Source organism: Neopsephotus bourkii, unplaced genomic scaffold (genome assembly GCF_033783945.1).
Source record: "Neopsephotus bourkii isolate Nb327-2 ecotype Australia unplaced genomic scaffold, CSIRO-AGI_Nbou_v1 NB_196, whole genome shotgun sequence".
Taxonomy (NCBI): domain Eukaryota; kingdom Metazoa; phylum Chordata; class Aves; order Psittaciformes; family Psittacidae; genus Neopsephotus; species Neopsephotus bourkii.
This window is the reverse complement of record NW_026900709.1, coordinates 1020275-1045989: the sequence shown is the minus strand read 5'-3', so window position 1 is coordinate 1045989 and position 25715 is coordinate 1020275. Positions and strand designations below refer to the sequence as shown.

At 39.4% G+C, this 25715-nt stretch overlaps 1 protein-coding gene and 1 long non-coding RNA gene across 2 annotated transcripts in view; one reads left to right on the top strand and one right to left on the bottom strand.

Annotated features, from left to right (window-relative positions):
• The window catches only part of LOC133224593 (uncharacterized), a 25926-nt gene extending 6591 nt beyond the window's left edge, over window positions 1–19335 (bottom strand). Inside the window, exons 1-2 of the long non-coding RNA XR_009728897.1 lie at window positions 19212–19335; window positions 4872–4952 (exon numbers count right to left, since the gene is read on the bottom strand). This is a non-coding gene — a long non-coding RNA (uncharacterized LOC133224593). The remainder of the gene's footprint in view (window positions 1–4871; window positions 4953–19211) is intronic.
• MSTN (myostatin) lies at window positions 18941–25715 on the top strand. Its single transcript, XM_061376143.1, has 3 exons — window positions 18941–19551; window positions 21708–22081; window positions 24339–25715. Exons 1-3 carry the CDS (start codon window positions 19179–19181, stop codon window positions 24717–24719), a joined length of 1128 nt encoding a protein of 375 aa, XP_061232127.1. The 5' UTR covers window positions 18941–19178; the 3' UTR covers window positions 24720–25715.

Below are 25715 nucleotides of genomic sequence, written 5' to 3'. Positions count from 1 at the left end.
GGGGGATAAAGCTGTCTTGAGGACACCATGTGCATCACAGAACAATTCTGTTAAAACAAATGTTAGTTATGGATGGTTTGTGTAACAGTTGCTCTACACAGAGATTCAACAGAGCATGAGTATACCCTTTTAGGATACAGATACAGACTGGTGTTCTGCTTCCATGTCCCAGTTTTCCCAATTTCTAATTAATATTATGGCATCCATTCCTACCTTAAATATAGCAGTGGAAAGAGTATTTTAATTGGAAGACAGCATAAGCTTGCTACACATTTATTTCATTAAAGCAGGGCTTTGAAGAAAAAGTAATTTTGATCTCAGGTAGGAAAGTATTTATGACTAAAAAGACTCAAAATATTTGATCTGATAATATGCATGATTCTAAACAACCCATGAAAGCTTATGATACTGCTAAAGAAAATAAAAATTGAGCTGGCTTGCCACTAGCATCTGATTTGAGCTAATACAGGTTTTGTGGAATAAACTTTGGGACAAGATAAAGCCAGGATTAAGACCTAGGGTTTAGTGGTCAGTGTTAACTGAGGTCTAGTGTTCACCTTTGACAGATTTGAGACACTTGTTGGTTTGGGACTGGCAGGGGCTGCTGTGCTAGGCTACCTTGAGCTGAGGAGAATCAGATGCTAAAGCAAAAATAAACATCCAGAAAGTACACTGTCAAAATGCACTCAGGTGGTACCTAAGCACTGGCCTACAAAACAGGGTTGAGAAAAAACAGGATTTAAAGCACAATTGGGTTTATAGTGGCCTGCCAAAGACCCCAAAGCTACAAAACTTACCACTGGAAGTTTAATGGTGGTAGTTCCAATCTCCATCCATTTTCCAGTAACCTTTGGCTTATGAAAAAGCACACTTTTGTTGGTATTAACTGATGCTGTCTGTGTTCTCTGAGCAGAACTGTACATAAGAAAAACGCCATAAAATAGTATATGAGAGTTAAGCCTACCTGGATCAGCCTTTGGCTGTTGAAGAACACATCTGTCAAGTAGCATCAGACATCTGTAACGTATCAGTTTGGGATGTTGTCACAAGTTTTGACAAGGAAACATACACACAGACATATATATATATTGTTTTGAACACCAATAATCTACTACAATCCAATAGCTCATAAACCTAAGAGAGGTCTTGAACTGAGTTTTAGCATAAGGTTATATGATTAAGTTTTGATAAAGTAGTTAATATGGGCAAAGTAATATAATCTGTGATAGACAAATGGATCACAAATAATCCAGGAAAACCATCCTATCTAGGTTGGCCTGCCAACAACCCTACAGTTTAATAATGAAACGTTGCTCCTATCAACTTTTCACTCTTTTCCTGGCTCTCCTTTCATCCTCTCACCCTGAAGTGAGAAGTCTGGCCTTTTGATGTCTGAATTAAACACTATTCATATCACATTGTTCAAAGTTCAAGACCCTACTTGTATGTAGCATGGCTTCTTACTAGCTGGAAAAATTTAATCAGATAGAGACTCTGTGATGAGAGGCCAACAACTGGATGCAATTTCCACAGGAAAACTTGTGTCACTTAGCTATAAAACAAGCCTGCATTTAGTGAACTAAAAGAGTCATTCAGTGGCTTGGCCAAGAGCTCACAAACACACACGGTCTGACAGATGCTTTTCACCAGGCGTCAATAGTACACACAGACACACATTTCAAGCCTCAGTTCTTCTGAATAAGAGAGGAGGAATCAGGATGAATAGTTTCAGCCAAACAATAATATCTGTCATTTTTATCTGCCTCATCTATGAACAGCATCACACACTATCAGTAACTAAATAACTGTTTGATGTCTGCAACTTGTACCTCCTGCCGTTCCCTTACCTAGCCATCTGTATGCTTACAGAGGTTTTATCAGGGCAGTATCTTGGTATTTTGGAACATCATACATTTTGTTCTCACAACTATGATGCAAGTGGAAATTTATATTTACTCTTTAACAGTGGAGAAATAAGGGATAACATGGGGGAACGGGTGTGAAAGTTTGGGAAATGGGTAGGCTTAATGTGCATGAAGTGAAGGGCTGTGAAGAGAGGTCTGAGCTGGCTCTGAACAAGCTGAGGTAGAGCACTGGGCCCATGTAATTATATTGTGCTGTATGGCTCTGTGTTGCACTGACAACACAGATGCATCAACTCATTTGGAGCTGGCTCCAGTGTTTTAACTCAGCGTTGCTTTGTGGGCTGCAGGCATGCCCAGCAACCAGGCCAGCAGAGAGCTGCTTGTATCGGTAGAAAGAATAAGGCTCTATGTAACAATTAGGCCTCTTACAGCTACGGGCATTGGGTGAGAAATACTAAACTGATTTGTCCAAGGTCACCCAAACAACTTAGAGAACAGAACCAGAGACTTGCCCCTTCAGTTTGTCATAGAGCAAGATCTCATATAATGAAGAGATGACTTAATATTTACATAAGTGAGTGACAGCGTTATCAATGACTTCAGTAGAGCCAAGACCCAAGTTTTATGATTTTGAACCCAAATAACCTTTTCTCATTGCCCAAACCAATCTTTTGAGCTTTGTCAATCATATTTATCTATGCCATAAGAAAGATTCCAGGCCAGTAATACTTATGGCTGTAAACAACTTGCTATCTAATCTAATATTGGCATGATTTTAATTAATAAAGAAGCTTGTAAGATATAGTTTTTTTTAGGAAATTCTTTCAACAGAATTGATTTAAAATGCTACATAGAAACCTACTGGAAGTACAAATAACATTGACTGAAAATGGATCTGTTGAATTTACCTCTGAGATTCCCCACATGCTTACAATACAAGCTTTCTATTTCAAACGTAGTGACAGCAACAATAAATTAAACTTGTATTAGTGAATGTAACATATTATTTCATGGATATCACATACACTGTTATCACATCACACCATCATGATATTTGTTTAATGTTCCCATAATGACAACATTTAGGAAGAGAGCGTTCAACACCTTTTTATTAAGGTGAAGGAAAAATGAGAAACATCTTTTGCTTGGAAGATGCTTGTTTGGAAATAATTTTGAAACACTAACCCTCTCAAGAGAGGCAGCAAAAATATCACTTCTATCATCTTACAAGAGTAGCCTGTGAGCCACGTTAATCATCTTGGACTGAAATTTATAACAACATATGGAAGACTTGCTTCACTATTATTAGAAGTTGGGTTTCATATGAGTTCTTCAACTAATTTAAGTTCACTACTCTTCTGCTTTGAACATTATACCCTAAGTAATAAGTGCTATAACAGGTCATTTGCATTCAGGATATTATTTTTGGACAAGCTCCTGCTTGATGCAAAAGGGTAAAGGCCACTGGGATTTAAAGTCAAGAATTGACTTCTCTTAGGCCTTGATCCACACAGCCTTTGGAAGGCCATATGATCTTTTAATTCAGTTCCAAAGGATTTCAATAAAACTGCCTTTGGAATATTTGTTGTTAGTGATATTTTGCCAGGTTTTATTAGTATTTACTCATGGCTTTACATTATGTGCTTTTTAGAGAATGGAACTGCACAGAAGATTTGGTCTCTTCCACCAGTACTGTGACCTTTTTGAATCTTTATTATGCTTCCAATTTAGTATTATTATTTCATCCTCTGAAAGAAGAAAATCACTTCATACTGTAAAATCTCTGCATTTGACTCTGACAGTATTACAGGCGTGAATAAAGAAATTTGTCAATAAAGTGTTTGCATCTCTTTGAATATTGATATAGCTTATTTGTTCTCACCAGCAGAAAACTACAAGATTTTGTACTTCTCCCCCACCAGTGGATCTCCTGGTGTTAGAAATGTTTACACAGGCACGTTGATGATTATTGCACTGCAATAGTATCCATTCCCTGTTCTCATCCCCAAAATCAAGACCCCGAAGACTCAGTGCTACAGCAGTAACGAAAAGACATTTTGGAAGATTCTCAGCCACTTCTCAAAGTTGTCACTGAATGTTAGTCAAGTGAATAAAGTCTGTTTATTTAAGCTCTGAAGCTTCTTTTATTCACCCTCTTTTTCTTTAAATATACTTTTCCTGCTCCTACACTCATGCATATAGCAGATGGAAAGTAAATTTATTCTAGCTTAGCTCCTCAATGCTGAGCTATGCAGCCAGCAATATCATAGATGATCATGCATACACTGGGTATATACTATACCACTGGGTAGTAGTAAAAATAATGCTAGCTTTTACTTTTACCTTCTAAGGAAAGGTAGATTTCATATAGAAAATAGAATGTGAAAATCAATGAGGTGATCCAGTCTCACAGTTGATAAATTTTAGGTTCTTGTTCACTGATAAATTACGCTTGAGGGATGTCACTGATAAAAGTATTTAGTATTGTAATTATCACCCCAGTAAATTCAAGAGAAGTTTTTAAAGTTATTACATGATTTTAAAAAACTCAGTAGTATCTTGTTTAAACAAATTTAACCTGTTTCTTTTCAGAGGCAAGAAACTTCCATGTCATGGAAGTAGCCAGAACCACCCAAAAGTGGAACAATTTGGCATTGCTTTTAAGAACTATGGTTCTCATGCGGTTTGACTCTAGCTAAACTGGAAGCACTTTGGGAAAAGCACTTTCAGTCTGCTTTTCAGTCGAACAGGCGTATAGAGCAAATTCAGTTGGGATTACTGAATACACATCCAGAAAGAAGAACTGAATTACTTGCAAAGCTTGCACGGCTTTATGCTTATTATACTTTTTTTAAGTTATTATTAAAAGAGAACACCACTGTGAATAGCTCAAAACTTCAGTTCAACATGCAGGTGGTTTTTGTAACTTCCAAATACTGGTGTGCAGAATGGGTAAAAATGTAAGACAACTCTAGTTCATCTACAGCTGTATAATCAATGTATTACCTTGCCTGAAATACTGTAAACATTTGCAGAATATTGTTGATTACTCCATCTCAAGAAGATCAAACTCCTCACAGAATAGCACTAGAGAGGGGAAACTAAAATTGTACAGAGAAAGTGGAGCTGTTTACTATAGAAAAGAAAGAACATGATAAATTACCTGAAGCTATGCATGGAACAAGGGAGGCAGATAAGAAATTGCTGTTTTCTGTTTCTCATAGAAAAAGTGTGATAGACCATATATAATGGAAAGGAAGGAAATTCCATAGTGGTAAAAAGAGGAATTTCTTTATCTAGTACATAATCAGCCCACAGGAGATGCTACCATTATAAACAGATTCAGAATGCCTAGATTTACTGCAGTGTGCACTGTCAACTTTGGAATGGGTTTTTATCTCGTGCTTTGGTGCTGAAGCCAGTCCTTGGCAGAGCTGAAAGGGAAGATCTGTGAGGTGGCAGATTATTTTGCAGGCTTAATGGGATTTCTTGAAGGTTATACAATTTCCTAGTGCCCATGATTTTGGTAAAGAATTTTACAGCAGACTTAAAGGACCCAGCTATATGTTAAATACATGCATGTTACCTCTGATTTCACAGCTTTAGCCAAGATTAGTGGACTATTGATTAAACAGCAGAAAACAGAAAAGCACACATTTAACACAACACAAAGCTTAGTGACAATTTCGCTGGAAAACAGAAGAAATTGGTGAAAAACAGAGAGACTGGATACACAAGAGAAGGAACAGGGATATGAGAAGCACAGTTTGTGTTCCCTGCAGCCATGTTTCCCTTTACACCTCTGGATATCACCATGTGAATGTGATGAAAAAGATATCCATAAATATTAAGGAAGTAGCTATTAGTAAGCAGAGACATGCTTAGGATGCTCAATGGCTGAATCAGATCCAAGAATATAACCCTGAGATTTAAAAATAATATTTATAGGATATTTACACTGTATCTTTACAAAAGCTTACTGGGCTTGTTTGAACTGGAATGAAAATAACTCGAATTCTTGGGTCCTAACTGATGTTGTCATACAGATTCAAAACCTGCTCTGGAGGCAGACTCCTCTGACACAAGAACTGTCCTGAGCCCCATTAGCTTTCTTATTGATTACTACTTGTTAACCAGATTTGTGGTTTATTGTGCTTTTCTATTTAAACACCTGCTCTTCCTCTGATCATTTGTAGAATGCCAAAAAAGATTTTCCAGAAAAACCCCAAAACAAACCTCCAAACCCACACTATTTGATAGTGGCTGCTGCTGCTGCTATAGAAATTTGCAAACAGAGTATCTGGACGCAAGCCATGAAAGATATTTCAACTTTGCTGTGGAAGGCAAATAATCCAGTAGTGTAGACAAAGCCAATTCAGTTCTTCAGCCATGTCATAAAACCAACCTTCAAAACCAGCTGAAAATGGGGCAGTGTCAGTGGGGGCAAGCTGGCTGCAGGTTCTCACCTTTCCACTGCCTCTGGTACCTGCTTTGTACCAAAAAAAAAAAAAAAAGATGAGGAAAGCTGCTCCCAAGGCAAAGCTTGGACACATAGAATCATAGAATCATAGAACAGTTAGGGTTGGAAAGGACCTTAAGATCATTCAGTTCCAACCCCCCTGCCATGGGCAGGGACACCTTGCTCTAAACCATATCACCCAAGGCCTCGTACAACCTGGCCTTGAACACTGCAAGGGATGAAGCATTCACAACTTCCCTGGACATCCCATTCCAGTGCCTCACCACCCTAACAGGAAAAAATTTCCTCCTTATATGCAATCTAAACTTCCCCTGTTTAAGTTTTAACCTGTTACCCCTTGTCCTGTCACTACAGTCCCTAATGAAGAGTCCATCCCCAGCATCCCTATAGGCCCCCTTCAGATACTGGAAGGCTGCTATGAGGTCTCCAGGCAGCCTTCTCTTCTCCAGGCTGAACAGTCCCAACTTTCCCAGCCGAGCTTCATATGGGAGGTGCTTTAGTCTCCTGATCATCCTCGTGGCCTCCTCTGGACTTGTTCCAACAGTTCCATGTCCTTTTTATGTTGAGGACACCAGAACTGCACACAATACTCCAAGTAAGGTCTCACAAGAGCAGAGTAGAGGGGCAGGATCACCTCCTTATACCTGCTGGTCACACTCCTTTTGATGCAGCCCAGGATGTGGTTGCCTTTCTGGGCTGCAAGCGCACACTGAAGCCGGCTCATGTTCATTTTCTCATCGACCAGCACCCCCAAGTCCTTCTCTGCAGGACTGCTCTGAATCTCTTCTCTGCCCAGCCTGTAGCTGTGCCTGGGATTGCTCCGACCCAGGTGTAGGACCTTGCACTTGGCATGGTTAAACTTCATGAGGTTGGCATCAGCCCACCTCGCAAGCATGTCAAGGTCCCTCTGGATGGCATTCCTTCCCTCCAGCGTATGAACCGAACCACACAGCTTGGTGTCATCGGCAAACTTGCTGAGGGTGCACTCAATCCCACTGTCCATGTCAGCGACGAAGATGTTGAACAAGACCGGTCCCAACACCGATCCCTGAGGGACACCACTCGTTACTGGTCAACAGCTGGACATTGAGCCATTGACCACAACTCTTTGTGTGGCCATCCAGACAGTTCTTTACCCACCGAGTGGTCCATCCATCAAATTGATGTGTCTCCAATTTAGAGACAAGGATGTCGTGTGGGACACTGTCAAACGCTTTGCACAAGTCCAGGTAGATGACATCAGCTGCTCTACCCCTGTCCATCAGTTCTGTAGCCCCATCATAGAAGGCCACCAAATTGGTCAGGCAGGATTTCCCCTTGGTGAAGCCATGCTGGCTGTCACCAAGCACCTTGTTGTTTTTCATGTGCCTTAGCATGCCTTCCAGGAGAATCTGCTCCAAGATTTTGCCAGGCACAGAGGTGAGACTGACTGGTCTGTAATTCCCTGGGTCATCCATTTTCCCCTTCTTGAAAATGGGGGTTATATTTCCCTTTTTGCAGTCGTCAGGAACTTCACCTGACTGCCATGTTTTTTCAAATATGATGGCCAGCGGCTTAGCAAGTTCATTCACCAGCTGCTTCAGGACCCGCGGATGGGTTTCATCAGGACCCATGGACTTGTGCACAGTCAGATTTTTAAGATGGTCTAGAACCAATTCCTCTCCTACAGTGGGCCCAAGGTCTTCATTCTCACAGTCCCTGCATCTGCCTTCCAAGACTTGGGTGGTGCGGTCAGAGCCTTTGCTAGAGAAGACCGAGGCAAAGAAATCATACCTTGTCCAAAGCAGAAATCTGGCCTTCCCCAAATTAAAGTTTAAATAACACACTTGAAGATCTGTTTGTTGCTGGAAATGGGAGGTTTCCTAACAGAAAGGGTATGTCGGAAAGGTTTACTGAGATTTATATTCTGTGCAGGGCAAACACACTCCTTATAGAAGAAAGAGGTTCATAAAGCTTGATGGAACTGCATATCAATACTGCTTCTCAAAGAACGACTCTAGCCCAACAACTGGCTTTAGCACATCAACTTATAAAAATGGAAGCAATACCCTCTCTGTAAATGCTGCAAAGATTCAGAGCATTTTAGGACCCTTCTTCTATATAATCTAACAAAAAAGAACACACATCATACCTAGCTGTATGCAGAAATCACTGACAGTGGTGATGCTCTCACTATGTATAAACCATGGATGACACTACTATGCTGGAAACCACTTTTTGATTAGATTCTCTCTAGAAGATAAAAATTATATTCTGTGTTATGCAGTGGTAGTTGCTAGTATTATAGTTGAATTTGTACTTTCTATTGTCCTGTTTCAGTCTGGGATAACACAGCTGGAGGCTATTCAAATTGCTTCTTGAAACACAACACATCGTAATGCAAAAATAACATCCTTTCCATTATAACCTTCTTCAATGTATGTTCAATATTACTCACAGTAGAGGTTACAAAATTGGCTATCAGCTTTCCTCTTTTTTATTACACTTTAGTAGTGCTGAATGGCTGAAAGAGAAAACTAAATTTAACCCTGTACAGTAATACTCAGATGAACCATTAATTGGACTGATGATTAATGGATCAGATTATTAATTTACATTGATATCAGATGACACCAAACCTTAGCCCAAGGTGTAAGAAGACATGTCTTTCAGTAATTAGCATTTCTAAGTACAACATTCTTCGTATATGAACAACAAATATACATTTCATACAATTCCAAATACATGCTGAAATAAGTAGTTCCTTCTTATTATTTTGATAATCCTTATTTATTGTATGAAATGTGTACCATTCTTTGTGTAGGAAAATTCTGGAAAGCATTTAGTGACATCATGGTCCTCCTAGCTAATGCCTGATTGACTGATATAAGGGAAGGGCTATACAGAAAGGCAATCTCTTTCTTTAAGCCAACCACTGTAGTGAGTATCAATGAGCAACCTTTTGAGCACAGAAGCTGCTCTTTTTTTTGAAAGTCTAATTGAAACATATATATATGTACATATATATATATATGCGTGTATATATATATATGTACACCTCCACCCCTAAAACTACATGTATAGAAACATAATATTTTTAACACAGTTTAGGAACTAATGAAGCAATTTCTCTCTACCAAGTTATTACCGGGACTCTGCTTTGACAGAGTTATTGATACAAATCATTAGATACATCAATCAGACTCTAGAATTAGCAAAGCAGCCAACTGCACAATTCATTACTTATTAATTAATTTTCCTTTACTATAGAGGCTTTGGACAAAATGCTTCAATTTCTTAATGTTGAGCTGCTTTGATAATCTGTAGAAAGTATAACAAAGTAATTTGATATAGCCAATTTTATTTCATTTTGCATTGCATTCCTACTTGTACTATCCATCTCTTTTAATCAATATGTGCTAGAAAGCCTTAAAGGTTTGGTCAAACTCTCACATTTTTAATTGATCACAAGCTTGGCTTTTGTATGCAGCAGGACTTTTTTTTTCCTTACTTGTTAAAACTTCAGAAACAATCATGAACTACTGCTTGAATTTCCTCAGTTTGTGTACTCAAAATATCCTGGTACAAAGCTCATATGACAAAATAAAAGCTTTGTGTCATTATCACAAAGTCAGATAGCTCTGTATCTATTAATCTGGGTATCCTAGGAATATTTTTTTTCTATTAACTTTTCCAAATCTACTCACAGAAAACCATTCTTTAGCCTTCATTAGCAGGAGTGTGCCCATTCCAGCTACCATTATGTTAGTATGCCTCAAAACTAAACTTTGTGGCAACAGCCACTGTAATATTTCAGATCCATGAATTACATTTTGCAAGCATCCTTTCAATTAGTTGCATAGTCAAGTAAAAATTATGAAATCTTCACATGGTTTCCATGACTGTAAGGCATGTACCCATTGATACAGTGAGAGTCAAGCTCTTTGCTACAAGACTATGAAGAGTTAATTACTAAGTAGCTTGGTGTATCTGCAGAATGATAGTGTTTAAAAGTCCATTGCTGAAGGTGAAACAACTCAGTCAATTCATTTGTGTTTTTTCCTTGTTTCTCATCAACCTGTTGCCTCATGCTACCAATTAGCAGGCTGATGGGAGAGAAAAGGTTCCAAGTCCCAAGCTAAAAAAAAAAAACCAAACCAAATCAAACAAAAGCAAACTTGTAAATTTTTAAAGCATCAGCCTTTAAATTGTGGGGAGTTTGAAGTGTCTGCTAAAGGAGCCAGAGACAATTCCCAACAGGAAAGGTCAGTAAAGCTAATGCTTTAGCTGGCACAGGCAGTTTTCCTTCAGTTGATGCTCATATATGATGCTTCATAATGGAGCTCATAAATACAAAACATCTTTACTACATCAACAGGGAGTGAACAACAAATAAGGAAATATATAAAAAAAGAGAGTGAGTGAAAGCTGTGCTGCTGCTTCTCTTGGATGCATGGGTTACATGGAAATCCTCTGAAGATGCCTCATTCATTACAAAAGTTATCATTTATATTCTTCTCCTCCAAATGAGAATCGAAATCATCAAGAAGCTTTATTCAGTCTCTGATGTATTCTTTGTCTTCTAAAACCCTAGAGCAGCTTATATGACTTTGTGTCTCTGCATTATTTTCTACAGGGTTTTCACAGAAACCACCTGATACTTTGGGGGTCTCACTTCAATTGAAGCAGCTTGATCAGAAGTTACGGCCTTGTGTGCCTGCTTTTTGACATCATACACTTTTGTTATTAAATGATTTTGAAGGCTTCAGTGTGTTATAGTTCATCATTAAAAATTACATTAGCAGCATTTTAAACACCAGGGTTAGTAGCTCTAGGCTGTCAATTAAACAACTCTTTTGCTGATGAATATGCCAGACTCAAAGGCTGTTTTGGACTGACTGCAGAACTGCATATTGCTTTTTGATTTCTTTGACAACATTACCACTGCTTTTCATTCACTTGTAGAGGCTCCTGCCTCAAATCAGCACGTCTAAAACCGGCCATAGATCAGCACGTGGCAGAAAGGAAAGGAGGTAACTAAAGCGCACACCTTTGGGCAAGAACTGTGAACCATGTATTCCTAAATGAACTTTGCAAGCAGGAAAAATCATTATCCCCATTATTAGTCCTGAATCACTATGAGGTATAAACTAGCACCTTGTAAAGAAAAAGGTTGATATTGCAGCTCTTTACTACGCTTTTATTACCGAGTATTTCTGACAGAATTTTCATGGGCAAAACTGTGTTGTTATGTTTCTCATTGCCTCCCCTTCTTCTGGTATGTATTTTAAACTGTCTGCCAAAAAGTATGTAAGATAATCTTCCTTTTTATTTCAGGTTTAAAGTAGATTCCTAAATAATGTAGCATGACTTTAAAAAATATGCTTATATGGAGTAGTCAATATTTAGAGTATTTGCAAGAAATCTTTTACAACTTCTGGAGCTGTTTTGGCATTTGAAATTTCTTTTGAAAAGACATCATTACAAACTTCCTAACCTACTGCAGCCCTTGGACTATCACTCATTACTGGTCTTCTGTGTAGATGGAGATGAAGGCACAAGGTGTAGTCCAGGGGTGATCAAAAGAGACTTCAGTCTCTTGGAATATAAATAAATGGAATTGTTTAGTATCTTCATCAATGACATAGACAGTGGGATTGAGTGCCATCCTTAGTAAGTTCTCAGATGACACCAAGCTGAGTGATGCAGTTGACACACCTGAGGGAAGGGATACCAACCAGAGGGACCTGGACAAGCTCAAGAAGTAGGCACACATGAATCTTATGAGATTGAAAAAGGCCAAGCCAAATGCAGGGTCCTGAACCTGGGTCAGGGTAACCCCCTGTATCAGGCTGTATACAGGCTGGGGCACAAGGGAATTGAGAGCAGCCCTGCTGAGAAGGACTCCGGGTACTGAGTGATGAAAAGCTGAACATGAGCCAGCAAAGTGCACTCACGGCCCAAGAGGCCAACCGTATCCTGGGCTACATCAAAGGGAGCATGACCAGCAGGTCGAAGGAGGTGATCCTGCCCCTCTACTCTGCTCTCGTGAGACCTCACTTGGAGTGCTGTTTACAGCTCTGGGGCTCTCCACATAGGAAAAACATGGACCTGATGGGGTCCAGAGGAGAGCCACAAAGATGCCCTGAGGGCTGAAGCACCTCTGCTTTGGGGACAGGCCGAAGGAGTTGGGATTGCTCAGCCTAGGAGAAGGTTCCAGGGAGACCTTACTGCGGCCTCTCAGTACTTAATGGGGGCCTACAAGAAATATGGAGACCAACTTTTCAGCAGGGCCTTCTGCAATAGGTCAAGGGGTAATAGTTTTAAACTAAAAAAGGGCAGATTTAGACTAGATATAAGGAAGAAATGTTTTACTATGAGGGTGATGAAACACTAGAACAAGTTGCTCAGAGAGGTGGTAGATGTCCCATCCCTGAAAACATTCAAGATCAGGTTGGATGGGGCTTTGAGCAACCTGGTCTAGTTGAAGATATCCCTGCTCATTGCAGGAATGGATGACATAACCTTTAAAAGCTCCTTCCAACCCAAACTATTGTATCGTTCTATGAATTCACTATCCCAAATGCTGAGAGTTTCAGAAGACTTGAACTTCAAAGCCAGCTTCTCTGCTTACAATAAACAAATAAATAAATAAAGCTATTCTTATGCCTGTATATCACGATGTCACTTACAGACAAGTGGGTATTAGGTGATACAGGTTGTTCCCATTCAGCTTGTGTCAATATTCTGTAGGAGCAAAACCACAGAGTGTGGCCAAAGCAAAGGAGGCACATAGGCACACAGGGAGGGCAGCAGAAGGATAGTTTGAGATGAGGAGCCAAATCTGTCCCACACATAGCCATCTTCTGATGAAAAGATTTAATTAATTCAGTCCATTATGGCACTAGGAAAGCTTACGCAGAGTGAAATCACTAAATTTTGTAAAAGTGCATTTTTCTGGTGTTATGAAGAATTTCTGTTAGCTTTTAACATCATCTCTACATATATATATATATATGAAAAAAAAGGAGGAAAATAAAAAAGAGGAGGAAAAAGTAAAACATTTGAGCTGTGGCCCTCATTTCCCAGTGGATGCCATTCCCGAACAACCCAGCAGAGGACAGGCCACTCATACCAAATCACTGACCTCTGGGGCCGAAAATGCCCTTCAAAGATTTGTGCCTTAGAGAAAACAGAAGCATTCTTGTAGCTGCTAATACCGAGCCGAGGTATTTGGGTATTTCAAGCACTCTGACTGTGCAAATGCAGAAGTGAAACCTCTCCAAGTACGGTAACAGATCCTTAGAGGAATTCAAGTTTTCTCATCAGTGCCGTAGCGGCTGATGCAGCTATTTAAAAAGACATTGAAGATGAATGTCAGGATGGATGTCAGGAATTCTGGGTAAAAAACATAAAAGCTACAACTCTAAAGGGTAGAGCCCTTAGAATTAAACAGGTATTCAAGAGAGCTCTTTATAAGATACACAGACACCATAATGAAGGCTGCAGAATAAAGTCCTGAAGACAAAAGAACTCAGAAACTGGCATCTTTCACTATAATTGCATTCTTCCTTAAATCTTTTTAATAATTCTAATGGGAACATATTTCCTTGACTGTTTCTAAAGTTCATTTCCATTAGTGTATCTGGTTGGTTCTGGAGCAACATGTACTGGAACATGTAGGAGAGATAACAGTGACAGGGCATTGTTGGCCCATTCTACACATACACTTATGTACAGCAGCACAAAAGCTGCAGGCATGAAGGAGATGGCCAGAAAGGCAAGAATAAGCCAGAAGCCTACATTCAGCAGCATCTCTTGGGCAAGCTAAGAGGTGCATTATGGGGCACAGCACCCATTTGCTATGAGGTTTGCTTTTTTGCTATGGGTGCCAGTTTTACCTGTTTTCCCCATTTTATCCTTTGCATGCTTACATATCATGGCTTGTGAGAAAGTCCTCAGCAGGTAGGATACACTACTATCTTTCCTAGCTCCCAAGTCAAGGAAGTCATTGGCCAGACAGTGATGATTTGTCCTGGTACTCAAACTGCAGTCACAGACCCAGGTACACACTGGGGGAGACCACTCAAAGTCTCAGATCCCTGAACACTGTAGTTTTCCTAGGAAAACAACCCAACTGGAGCGGTTGAGGAGTTGCGCCATACCCCACCCAGATGCCAGCATACCAGGGCATTCATACCCTGTGCCATGCGTGCTCTTCTATGTGAAATACACTTCCTTATAGCTGGAACTCAAAATTAATGAAAAAGAAGATGAACTTACTTCTTTGGTTTTTGGTAAGTTGAAGGAGTTAAACGCCCATGCCATCAAAATAAAGAAATAAAGCTGACTTTCAGTAGCTGATACAGCAAAATGTTTTGAACGTTATATATGACTACTTTTGTAGGAGAAAAAAAAATAGCAGGGGGCAAACTGTTTCAGGGCATTTGTTACAGAGCAAGAATTCATACCAGTTACAGCTTTCATATTTCAATTCACTTATTACTACAAGTAATATAAGTAAATTGATAGTAGCTGCAGCTTTAGTTTACACAATGTGGTTGGGATGATGTTTTCATCAGCTTTTTGTTATTGCAAGATCTGTTTCTGTGTGTTTTATAGACATGACCTTATATCTGCTTTGAGGTCAAAGTAATGCATTTATCTTGTGATTCAGGTGGCTAAGAGCAAGCACCTGGTGAGTTAAGACAGCTGGGCTCATAGTTAAGCACTTAAAACACCCCACGTCCACTGCTTTTAATTATGTGTCTGAGTTTTTCTATTCAAATTCAACTGTTCCAACCAAAAATACTTCACAAACATTATCCCCAGCTTACTGCAGCTAAGCAAGAGATGAATCTGGTCCAAAAATGCTTTAAATGGGATGGTCCAAAAATTCTTTAAATGGGATTTTCTATCCATTTCAATATGCTACTCTAGAAATTAGGCTTTATGCTGATGAAAGTGAGAGAAAAGGTGACTCAAAGAGTACCTTCCCCAGCTGCTCATAAGGAATGTTACATTTTCCTTAAAAGACAAACCAGGGAGAGAAACCAATTCAAGATGTAGGACTTGACATCAATGTAAACAGCAATCACAGATTTACAGTGCATTTCACAACACCTGAGTTTTTGTTCCTTCGACCTTCTGAAGTCAGTCAGTTATAGGGACTATTTCATTTAACTTCAATAACAGAAAAAGTAATAGTGAATTTCTGGTCCTGCAGGCTATAAGGAAGTGTTTGGAAATCTAGCCTACAACAGGATGAAGCTGCCTGATTTCTGGCAGGATTATAACCCATGTCCCTCTCCTTCCTTGCTACGAGAGCAGCTCCTTCATGCCCCTGTAACTCTCCCTTTTCTCAGAAATGTCCTGGTTCCTTTCCATGTCTACTTGGTCCACCCCCAGAACAAGATCAAATCCCATCCTGCTCCCTGTGTTTTCTGGGTTGCTGGCCCAGCAAGGGGTGACACACTGTAGATGGTCCAGAGCTATCAGCATGCTGAGTAATGATGAAGAAGCACAAGCTGATTGGCTAATTAGAGGCTGCCAAAAAGGATGGGTAATGGTTGGGCTCTGTTTGCCTTCTCCTCAGGGAGGGCATTAGTAATCTCCTTTTCCTCCACAGTCACTGTTTTTCCATAAAACTCACGGTAACACAGTGTCTTTGAAACTTCTCTATTGCTCAGATTTGTTGGGGATGAGTTTGTGGTTTTTCCCCTTTTTTTCTTTTTAGGTTTTCCAATGACTACAAAAGCTCCTCGTGGAAGGGGGGAAGGAGCGGAGAAGTCGACAGGTAGACAGATACATGTCTTTTTCCTTTAGACAGGAACATTCTTACATTGCTTGGTTTGGGGGGCCTGAGCCATGATCTTTGAATAGTTAGGATTGGGAATGCTATTCACTATTGGCAGGCATGGCGGGTAGAATGACACAAATCCCAAAGATAATATTAAAATGCCATAAAGTTCAGTAAGATTTGCATTTCATTTTTAACTCTTCTTTAGTGTTGCTGGTGGTAATGTGCTGAGTTTTTCTGGGGTTTGGGGATTTTAGTTTTTTTTCCCAAATAAATTTTTTGAGCAACTTTAACTTTGCCATTTTATCACTTTTCCCACCTCTGTCACCTTCTGTAGTCATCGCTTCCCAATCCCACTACAATGAAAGTCAGATGGAGAACCAAATTGCATATTGTATTATCATTAACAATGAAATTAGATCCTTCAATAGCTCCTGATCAAGTGCAACTCTTCAAGCTCCCTTCCAAATTCTTGCAGTTTCATAGAAAAGAAAAAGCTGGCAACAACAGAAGATGAAGAGAAAGGTATTTCACTAACAGCCTAGAGTTATTCAGAGCATGTGGATATGAAGTACTCTTTATGAGGGAAATGGAATAAAATACTGCTCTTTGTTATGCAGCTGCTGGTGAATTCTGGGGCACTTTTGCCATCCTGGTCAATCAGTTAGTCCCTATGTCACTACTCCAGCTGCTATTGCTTCCTCCTACTTCTAATTAGTGAGCAGAGCCATGTGTCACCTGGGTGGCCAAGATGAAGCTCAGCTCTTGCTCAGAGCTCACAGGGGTTTTTGCCTTACAGAAGATGACTTTGGTCTTGTGGTCATAAACAAATGGGGGGGGGGCTTTTTTGCAGATTAATGGAACTATTGCAGAAGATAGGAAAACAAACCAAGAAGTTCTGCATGCCCATGGTGAGCCATAGTCAGAGGGTGAAGAAGAAGGAGCAGGCCAGGTACCAGCATGGCTGTTGAGCACCGGGTAAGCTGCTGCAGAACACATTCAATGAGGAGTCATGGTGCTGGAGGCATTGCTTTGAAGAGAATTTCTCTTGTCCCCTCTCCAACATGAATGGCTTAAAGCCATGGTCTCCCAGAGCATTTAGTTACACTGATATTACTCATCGTTTCCACCTGTTTAAGGATAGATCATTGTTCTCTTTAAAACTGTTGCTGGTGTGAAATCTGGTACCTGTTTCTACCTGGGGGTAGATTCCCTTTCACGCCCAACTTGTTAACTCATTCTGGTTTAAAATAAAAAATGATAAAAAAGTTTTATTGACATTCACTGTCATAATAGTATACAAACAACAAAAAATCCCCTACCTAAAGCCCCCCAAAATCACGAGCAAGATCAGTACTCTTCAGAAAGATTCATACTGTGAATCATCCTACGTGTCTTCCATAAAAACACATTTCCAGCACTTGAAATGCACTAGAAGTCTGTTTAAAATATGTTATAGGCACGGCAGGCAGTCTCCACTGCAACTCAAATCTATCCTGACTTCTAGTTCCAGTGAACCAGGAGCCAATTTATGTTGACACATGTGAAAAATAGCTGCAGCATACTCTTGTATAAAAAGCAAATGCTTGCTTTAAATGCATATTTTGGATGAAATCAGAATACGAGGGTCTGACCCTAAAGCCATAGGCCTGGAATATGTGAGTGTGATACATCTATCACTTGCATCAATTTTACACCAGGGTAAGACAATCAATTTTAATTGAGTACTCATGATTTACGTCACTGGTCATGAGCTGAATATTAGGCTCAGTTCTGTGCTATGCAATGAATTTGCATGCACTGGAGAGGTGATAAAAAACAATATGAATGACCAGGCAGAAAGAAACTCTTTGAAAGTATTTTTCCATATACCAATGTTTTTCTTACATGCACATGTGCAAAAAAACCGCTGTTTGCCATATATTTTGGTTGCACTTAGAATGGGAAGAGAAACTCAGTGGGAAATTGACAATTCAGTCCTAAGTTAGATAAGCCAACTTTAGCATATTGTATGAAATTCTAGGATTTCCCTTTGCTGTAACATACAGATCCCAAATATACAAGTATATACAATATATACAAATTCCAGGGTTTCTGTTTGCTGTAATATACAGCCTGTGCTGACCAGTAACCCCCAGTCCCCCAACTGTGAGTTCCACAATTCTTGCTAACAACACATCAAACATGAACTACATCACTGTAAGATTTTATAAGCCATTACCTGTAAGTATAAAATCACACCTAGATGTATCTCTAATGCAGAAAACATATTAAAACTGTGATTTAAAAATATAAGCAGAATACAGAGAACTTAAAAGTGTTTGAGTAGAAAGCAAAAGAACACAGAAAGGTGTCACTTAAGTTGGCATAATACAGAGACATTTTAAACAGAAATAGAAAATTACATGGAAAAAGAAGATATAGTAGAGATTTAAATGTATATATATTTATGAATATATTTTAGTTGTTGAACAACATAAATTAGTACTGTTTGCAGTGCATTTCTGAAGTATTTTTCCCCCTGCCTGCTAGCAGCAATCCCTCAGGGTTTTTCATTTAAACAGCACAAACTTTCAAGTCAAAAAGACTGGTAGAAGCCTGAAGCAAGTTTAGAGAGAGGTCTGTCTTGATTCACAGTACAAGTACACAGCTGGTATATATTTAAGAATGACAGTGCTGTCTTTCAGTACTGCTGCCTACAATACTTGGAAATATATCCTTTCAGTATGCAAAGACATATCCTCTACGAAGCACCCAGATAAATCAGTTCACCCTTGGCTGTAACTAAATGCTGTCTAGTGACTTGTGATCGACAGGGCTTTACCCTCTGACAGCCAGATTCATTGTTGGGACAGCAACCAATCGTCGGGTTTGACGACATGAGCCTAATCAAAGTTGGAGTATAAAAAGCCCCCTTGGAATATATAAGGTACACCAGTGTGGCAAGCTGTCTCTCAGATTGCATTTGCTTTCACGGATCTGTTTAGTACTGAAAGGGAAAGGGGGAGGGGAAAGGAAAAAAAAAGGGAAAAAGCGCTGCACTGAATGTGAGATCATGCAAAAGCTAGCAATCTATGTTTATATTTACCTGTTCATGCTGATTTCAGTTGATCCAGTGGCTCTTGATGACAGTAGTCAGCCCACAGAGAACACTGAAAAAGACGGACTGTGCAATGCTTGTACGTGGAGGCAGAATACAAAATCCTCCAGAATAGAAGCCATAAAAATTCAAATCCTCAGCAAACTGCGCCTGGAACAAGCTCCTAACATTAGCAGGGATGTTATTAAACAACTTTTACCCAAAGCTCCTCCACTCCAGGAACTGATTGATCAGTATGATGTCCAGAGAGACGACAGTAGTGATGGCTCTTTGGAAGACGATGACTATCATGCCACCACCGAAACGATTATCACAATGCCTACAGAGTGTAAGTAACCCTGATGCTTTCGCCTCCCACCACTCCTCCGAGAGAGAGTTCTCTCTCTGCTGTAGAGCCACACAACTCCTCCTCGGGCTCTCCCAACAGGCTGCTGGCTGAAGTCTGCTAGAGGGAGGGAGGAGAGCATTATTACTAAAGAATTTGAGCCAGGTTCAGATGACCGTGTTGTGATCCTTTCTTTTACTGTTCTGTTTTCGGCTCCTTGTAACGTGTATGCCCTGTAGCACTTAGGATTTGCCCATTGCCTTAGAGAGCAAAGGGAGATCTGCAGTTTAGTTGACTTCGTTATCTGCAGTACTGAGGGCATTTGCTATCACAGATATAAAGAACAAGTGCAGCTAACGAGATAACTATGTATTTCTGAGGGAGGTTTACTGGCCAGCATTTTTAGAAGCAATAGAAATCAGCAGAAATACAGCTTGGAGCACCAGACCTACCTAACTGCAACGTTATAGCAAGTGCAAGTATAGAGTTAAATTCTTGCTTCTTTGCTGATACCATAAACTAGCACCACCCACCTCTGAGTTAAAACTATATATTTAAAGCAAATATGTGTGTAACAGATTTTTAACTGTTAAAATGTCCATGCTATAGCAATCAGCTCTGGTAGTCATGCCAAGGAAGAATGAAGGCATTTACTGAATGAGCTGATTCTGAGTTATCTTCTGAGTGCTAAACATCTGCTATGGCTCCTATCAAGTATCTTTTGCGTGGCTAACACTGTAGTATCTTATGTTCTTCATCAGCTAAAGTATTTGGCTATGGCAGCTGGTTTTTTAAATAACACTTATGAATATGATGTCAAAAATTAAAAAGATGACAGGACATATATGGCATGTTAGCAGTTACAGATATCATTGCAATATGCGTACTAGAATAATATCAGCTGCTCTAGCCAGCTGTACTTATTGATGAAGAAGTAACTTTATCTGTAAACTTTTTTGACTCATTAATTAGCATGTACTTAATGGCAGTATATTCCTGCAGCCTTATCACAAAGGTGAGGTCTGCCAGCAGTTTTATTTGAGCTTATTATTTCCAAGGCTTTATAACACTTTTTAACTAAATTGTTACATAACTACAGTGATTGAAGAAAAGTCATTGTGCTTCATTGATCCGAGCTCATTTCCTACTCTTTATAAAAAGCCCTTGAACTATTTTAAATGCACTAAAGAGACAGGTATCTTAAGTGGTGAGATTTATGAATGTTAAAGCCCTGCACCATTTAAGATTAGTATTACCCATTTTATCCTGGCATGGAAAGACATTGCCATGACTAAGTATGACAGCTGCTTCATAGGCTACAGGAAGGAGGAACGCAGCACTGCATGTGACTTTCCTATAATATTAATCAAATGAAAACAAAATGATCCTTAGATTAACACTCTTAATTATTTTTTCCCCCATTCAGAAAAGAAATTAAAGCAATTGTGTAGTTTGCCCACAGCTGCCTCTGATTATACGTGTAGCACACTAAGGTTATTTGGTAAATTAGGAATAGCTATATGATAGCTATTAACACATATTGAATCAGCTTATGCAAAGTTCCTATTCTGCATGCTTTTAGAAGGCCCTCAGATGATGACTAGCAGAAGTGAGTTTGTAGCAGTCACTGTGAAGTCAAATAGGCTGTGTCCTCTCCCCAAGTAGTTTTTGTTTGGGAAAGAGGCTTTTTTGTAGTTGTGCAGATCAGCCCACAGCACTGACAGCACTGGTCAGAGCCCTGATCATGCAGAGGACCACAAAAGTCCTCTACAGTGTTTATCTTGTGATTGCCTATCATTTCCAAGTTTCAGCCTGAGCATACCTCCACTCTGCTTAGCCTGTGGAGCACAAGGCACCAACTAGAGTTAGAAAATGATTACCCAAACCTCATTTTAGCCTGTTTACAAAACAGTCATAGGTTCCTTGTCGCATAGTATTACTTTTAGGTGACAGCATAATGATTTCATTGACATCCATTAAATTTGATGCAAAGCATAAACCAGAGAAAATGAATTAAGTTAAATCCACTTTGTCACTGGTACTGTTTATAACATATTGTAAGTCTTCCTACATGGAAGAAAAAAATAAAAATGGGGTTTATATACGAATTTTTATTTTTGTTCCCTGTTCAGTAATCTGTTCTTTTCATTCATTTATAGCTGATTTTCTCATCCAAATGGAGGGAAAACCAAAATGTTGCTTCTTTAAGTTTAGTTCTAAAATACAGTATAACAAAGTAGTAAAGGCACAGTTGTGGATATACTTGAGGCAAGTCCAGAAACCTACAACAGTGTTTGTGCAGATCCTGAGACTTATTAAACCCATGAAAGATGGTACAAGATATACTGGAATTCGATCTTTGAAACTTGACATGAACCCCGGCACTGGTATTTGGCAGAGTATTGATGTGAAGACAGTGTTGCAAAACTGGCTCAAACAGCCAGAGTCCAATTTAGGCATCGAAATAAAAGCTTTTGATGAGAATGGACAAGACCTTGCTGTAACCTTCCCAAGACCAGGTGAAGATGGATTGGTAAGTTTCTTGAGAAAAATCCAATTAAAATATCTTGCATTTTATTGAAAAGCATTTAAATTGTGTTTGAAGTATAAAATGGAAGCGTTGTTCAGGGAATAGAAGTTCTACATATCCAAATCTTCTGTTCTTTGCTTTCTCATTATGTCAAAATCAATAGCATTCCTGTGCCTCTGTTTCCCTATTTGAAAATTTGAGTCAAATTGCAGTACTTCAGAGCAATGTTGAGAGGCATTAACTAGAAAACGTTTTGGTACTGATGGATGGTATGATCAAATCAACATTATTTTCAAATTTGAGAGCAAAAACTGCTCAATAAGCAGTTGTTTTACATAAAGCTTAAAGAATAGTGGTTAGATTCTTTCATTGATAGGAAATATGCCTCAGATATTGCTGAGAAAGTGAAGGGGTTTCTCCCTACAGTGTATGCATATATTTTCTATTAACAATAGCAATAATTATCTAAGTTTATGAAGGTGAGAACAGATCTTCATAATGTTAAATTCTGTACCTTTCAGTATGTGATAGAGTGCATCGTTCCACCTACTAGAAATGTTTGAATAGAGAAATTCTGCTTGATACAATAAGTGAGTTATTATTATAAGAAAGAGCATAAAATAACTATCTGGTTTCTTTTTGTAAGTACAAATTAACAAATTAAACTTGAAACATATCAGTTAAAATAGAGCATTTTCCTTGTTATCTGTTTCTGCAAATAACAACCTGTAAAAATTCCCGAGCTTATCACAACCAAGAAATCCCTCCTTCTGAATAAAAAAGGATATTTTACTTTTACTTCTATGCAGTAGGTCAATCAGTTTATCATAGAATCATTTTGCTTGGAAAAGACCTTTAAGATCATTGACTCCAACCGTATTTATGTAGCTGTGTGAGGTTTAACTTCATAACAGTATAATGCAGTTAAAAAGAACTTGAAGGAAAAACACTGTGATATCTTAATTGTAGATTCGGTATAGGTGTGGATCTCCCATACTTGAAATAGGCAAGCTGGATGTCATGATAAGGAACGTCCTCACCACCTCCATCCATTCAAATGATGACCCATGTGGATAACACATGGTTATCATCATCGATAAAAACAAACTGATTCAGCACCAGGGCAGGGTTAGATGCATGGCTGATAATGGGAGAGGAAGTTTCTTCTCTTCCCTCTGGCTCCTTTCCAGCAGCTCCCAGTACAGGGACACTCCTCTCACCAAGGCCCTCCCCATATCATTTACCTTTGGGAGGAGCGTATCCGGCAGCTGGACAACTTGTAGCTATAGAGGTGGGTATCTCGGAAGGGACAAACCCACGTAACAAAGTTAGCTGGGCTGCTATTTACTCATAAGGAATGGTCTTCCTTCGTGGGGCAGCTCAGTCAGTGCCAAAGCAATGCACAGGACTGAAATCAGTGTGTGGAAGGGAGGAAACTTCAGGAGCTTTTTCAAACTCGTGATTGTGAAGGCTGTGATTTCCTTCTGTTCTCAGTTGGTGACCGTGGAAACACACCTTCAGCAGGAGACACGTGGCTCGGAGATCTGCCAAAGTACATTCCTGGCCACAGGGCTCTTTCAAGAGTCAAAATATTAGCTGCCCCTCCAAATTCAGGACAGCAAATCCAGCCCTTTGGCAGAGGGGAAAGTTGTGAAGTACAAGTAACCTGAACTAGCAGGAGGAACACTTATTTCTACTGCCAGTGCAGTAATTCAAACATGACAGCAACTTCTTCCTTTCTGGTCTGGACAAGAAGCCTTCCCCATATCCAGAAAGCCTGAACTCAGTATTATTTTAAATGGAGGGAATTTCAGAGGGATTCAGAAAAGGGAGACCAGCAACAGTTAGTTCTGTCCTTTAAAAGTTTTGGGAGTTCTGTTCTTATTTTGGAGTTCAAAACAAACCCAACATCAAAATAAAAATCCAGCATCCTCCAAAATTTCTGAAACATTCCTGTAACAGGTAACAAAAACGGTGCTAGCACTGAGGTAATGATGATTTCAGGAGCAGATACCCAGGAATTGAAGCTCTTTATAGAGGAACAGAAGGGAAATGCTGGTCCTCAGCATGAAAAATAGGAGTAATACTTGAGCAGAGATCAGCTGTAGGAGAGATTTGCAGGAGGACTCAGTTTTGTTTAGAAAAAATGATTTGAAACTGTTAATTTGATACATCTATGTCTGAAATACTTACTTGCATGTTTTTAATGAACTTCGGCATACCTGATTAATGCTTCTGATTCATTCTCCTCTCCTCACAGAACCCGTTTCTAGAGGTCAGAGTTACAGACACACCGAAACGGTCCCGAAGAGATTTTGGCCTTGACTGTGACGAGCACTCGACAGAATCCCGATGTTGTCGCTACCCGCTGACAGTGGATTTTGAAGCTTTCGGTTGGGACTGGATTATTGCCCCTAAAAGATACAAAGCAAATTACTGCTCCGGAGAATGCGAGTTTGTGTTTTTACAGAAGTACCCACACACTCACCTCGTGCACCAAGCCAACCCCAGGGGTTCGGCAGGCCCTTGCTGCACACCCACCAAGATGTCCCCCATCAACATGCTGTACTTCAACGGGAAGGAACAAATAATATACGGCAAGATCCCAGCCATGGTTGTAGATCGCTGTGGGTGCTCATGAGGTCATCGTTAGATCCACCACTTCGTATATTGTGGAAGCTACCAAAAGAAAAATTTATACCCCCTCACCAACCAGTCTTTGAAACTGTGAAGTTACGTACGCAAGGCATTGCCAACATCCTACATACTGTATGATAGGCTATCGTACAGATTTAGTGCAGCACCAGCTACAGAATGTGAACTAAAGGACTATACAGTTACCTGACCTGGCTGGCTTTGAACCAGTGAAACAGAAAAACTACAATCAAAATCACCGGATTTAACACACAAAGTTCTTACATTGTGAGGGAATCAATATTCAGTCATTCAGACGCAAATTTATATGCAGGTTTCAGTACACTTTGGTAATCAAAAGCAAGCTCCTTCTCACCTGAGGACAGAAGGAGAGGGCTTTTAAGTCCATTTCTTCACAGCTTCACTTAATATTGTATTTACAGGAAAATATATACTGGTTACATATACACCACTACACAATACCACCAGAATCATCCTTAAACACTTGAATATATATAGTGCAGAATTGTGAAATGTATCAGATGAAATTCCACATACATGGACAAATCCTGAAATTAGGGATGGCATAGTGTAATTAGCGTGTTTCCATTCCTTCTTCTCACTAGTATGTTAGTAATCAATGGCAATGGTGCTACGTAAGCAGGTTGAGTAAATAGACAGTTATCTAAGTGAAAGAATTTAGATTAATAATGAATTTGCCCTATCCTCAGGTACACTATTCAACATTCGCAAGAAATAGATATTTTATAAATGAAAACGAATAGTTTTCTAGATGTAGTAAAACAAAAGGCAGCAGAGAAGTCTAACATTCAAATCGCAATCCCACGTTATAACCTGCCTTTGCAACATTACCATTTGCACTATGATAAACCAATGCAAATAGTTGGTTGCTACAGATATTGTTTTAAAAAACCACTTTGATATAACTGACTTATGTAATATGTATGCATCAATATTTTGTAAATAAATGTTTATTTTTTAA

Excerpts from the sequence above, each read along its gene's own strand:
- MSTN (XM_061376143.1), top strand. The coding sequence starts at position 19,179 with ATGCAAAAGCTAGCAATCTATGTTTATATTTACCTGTTCATGCTGATT. Across the intron at positions 19,552-21,707 it reads TATCACAATGCCTACAGAGT|CTGATTTTCTCATCCAAATG; the intron begins GTAAGTAACCCT and ends ATTCATTTATAG. Across the intron at positions 22,082-24,338 it reads GACCAGGTGAAGATGGATTG|AACCCGTTTCTAGAGGTCAG; the intron begins GTAAGTTTCTTG and ends CTCTCCTCACAG.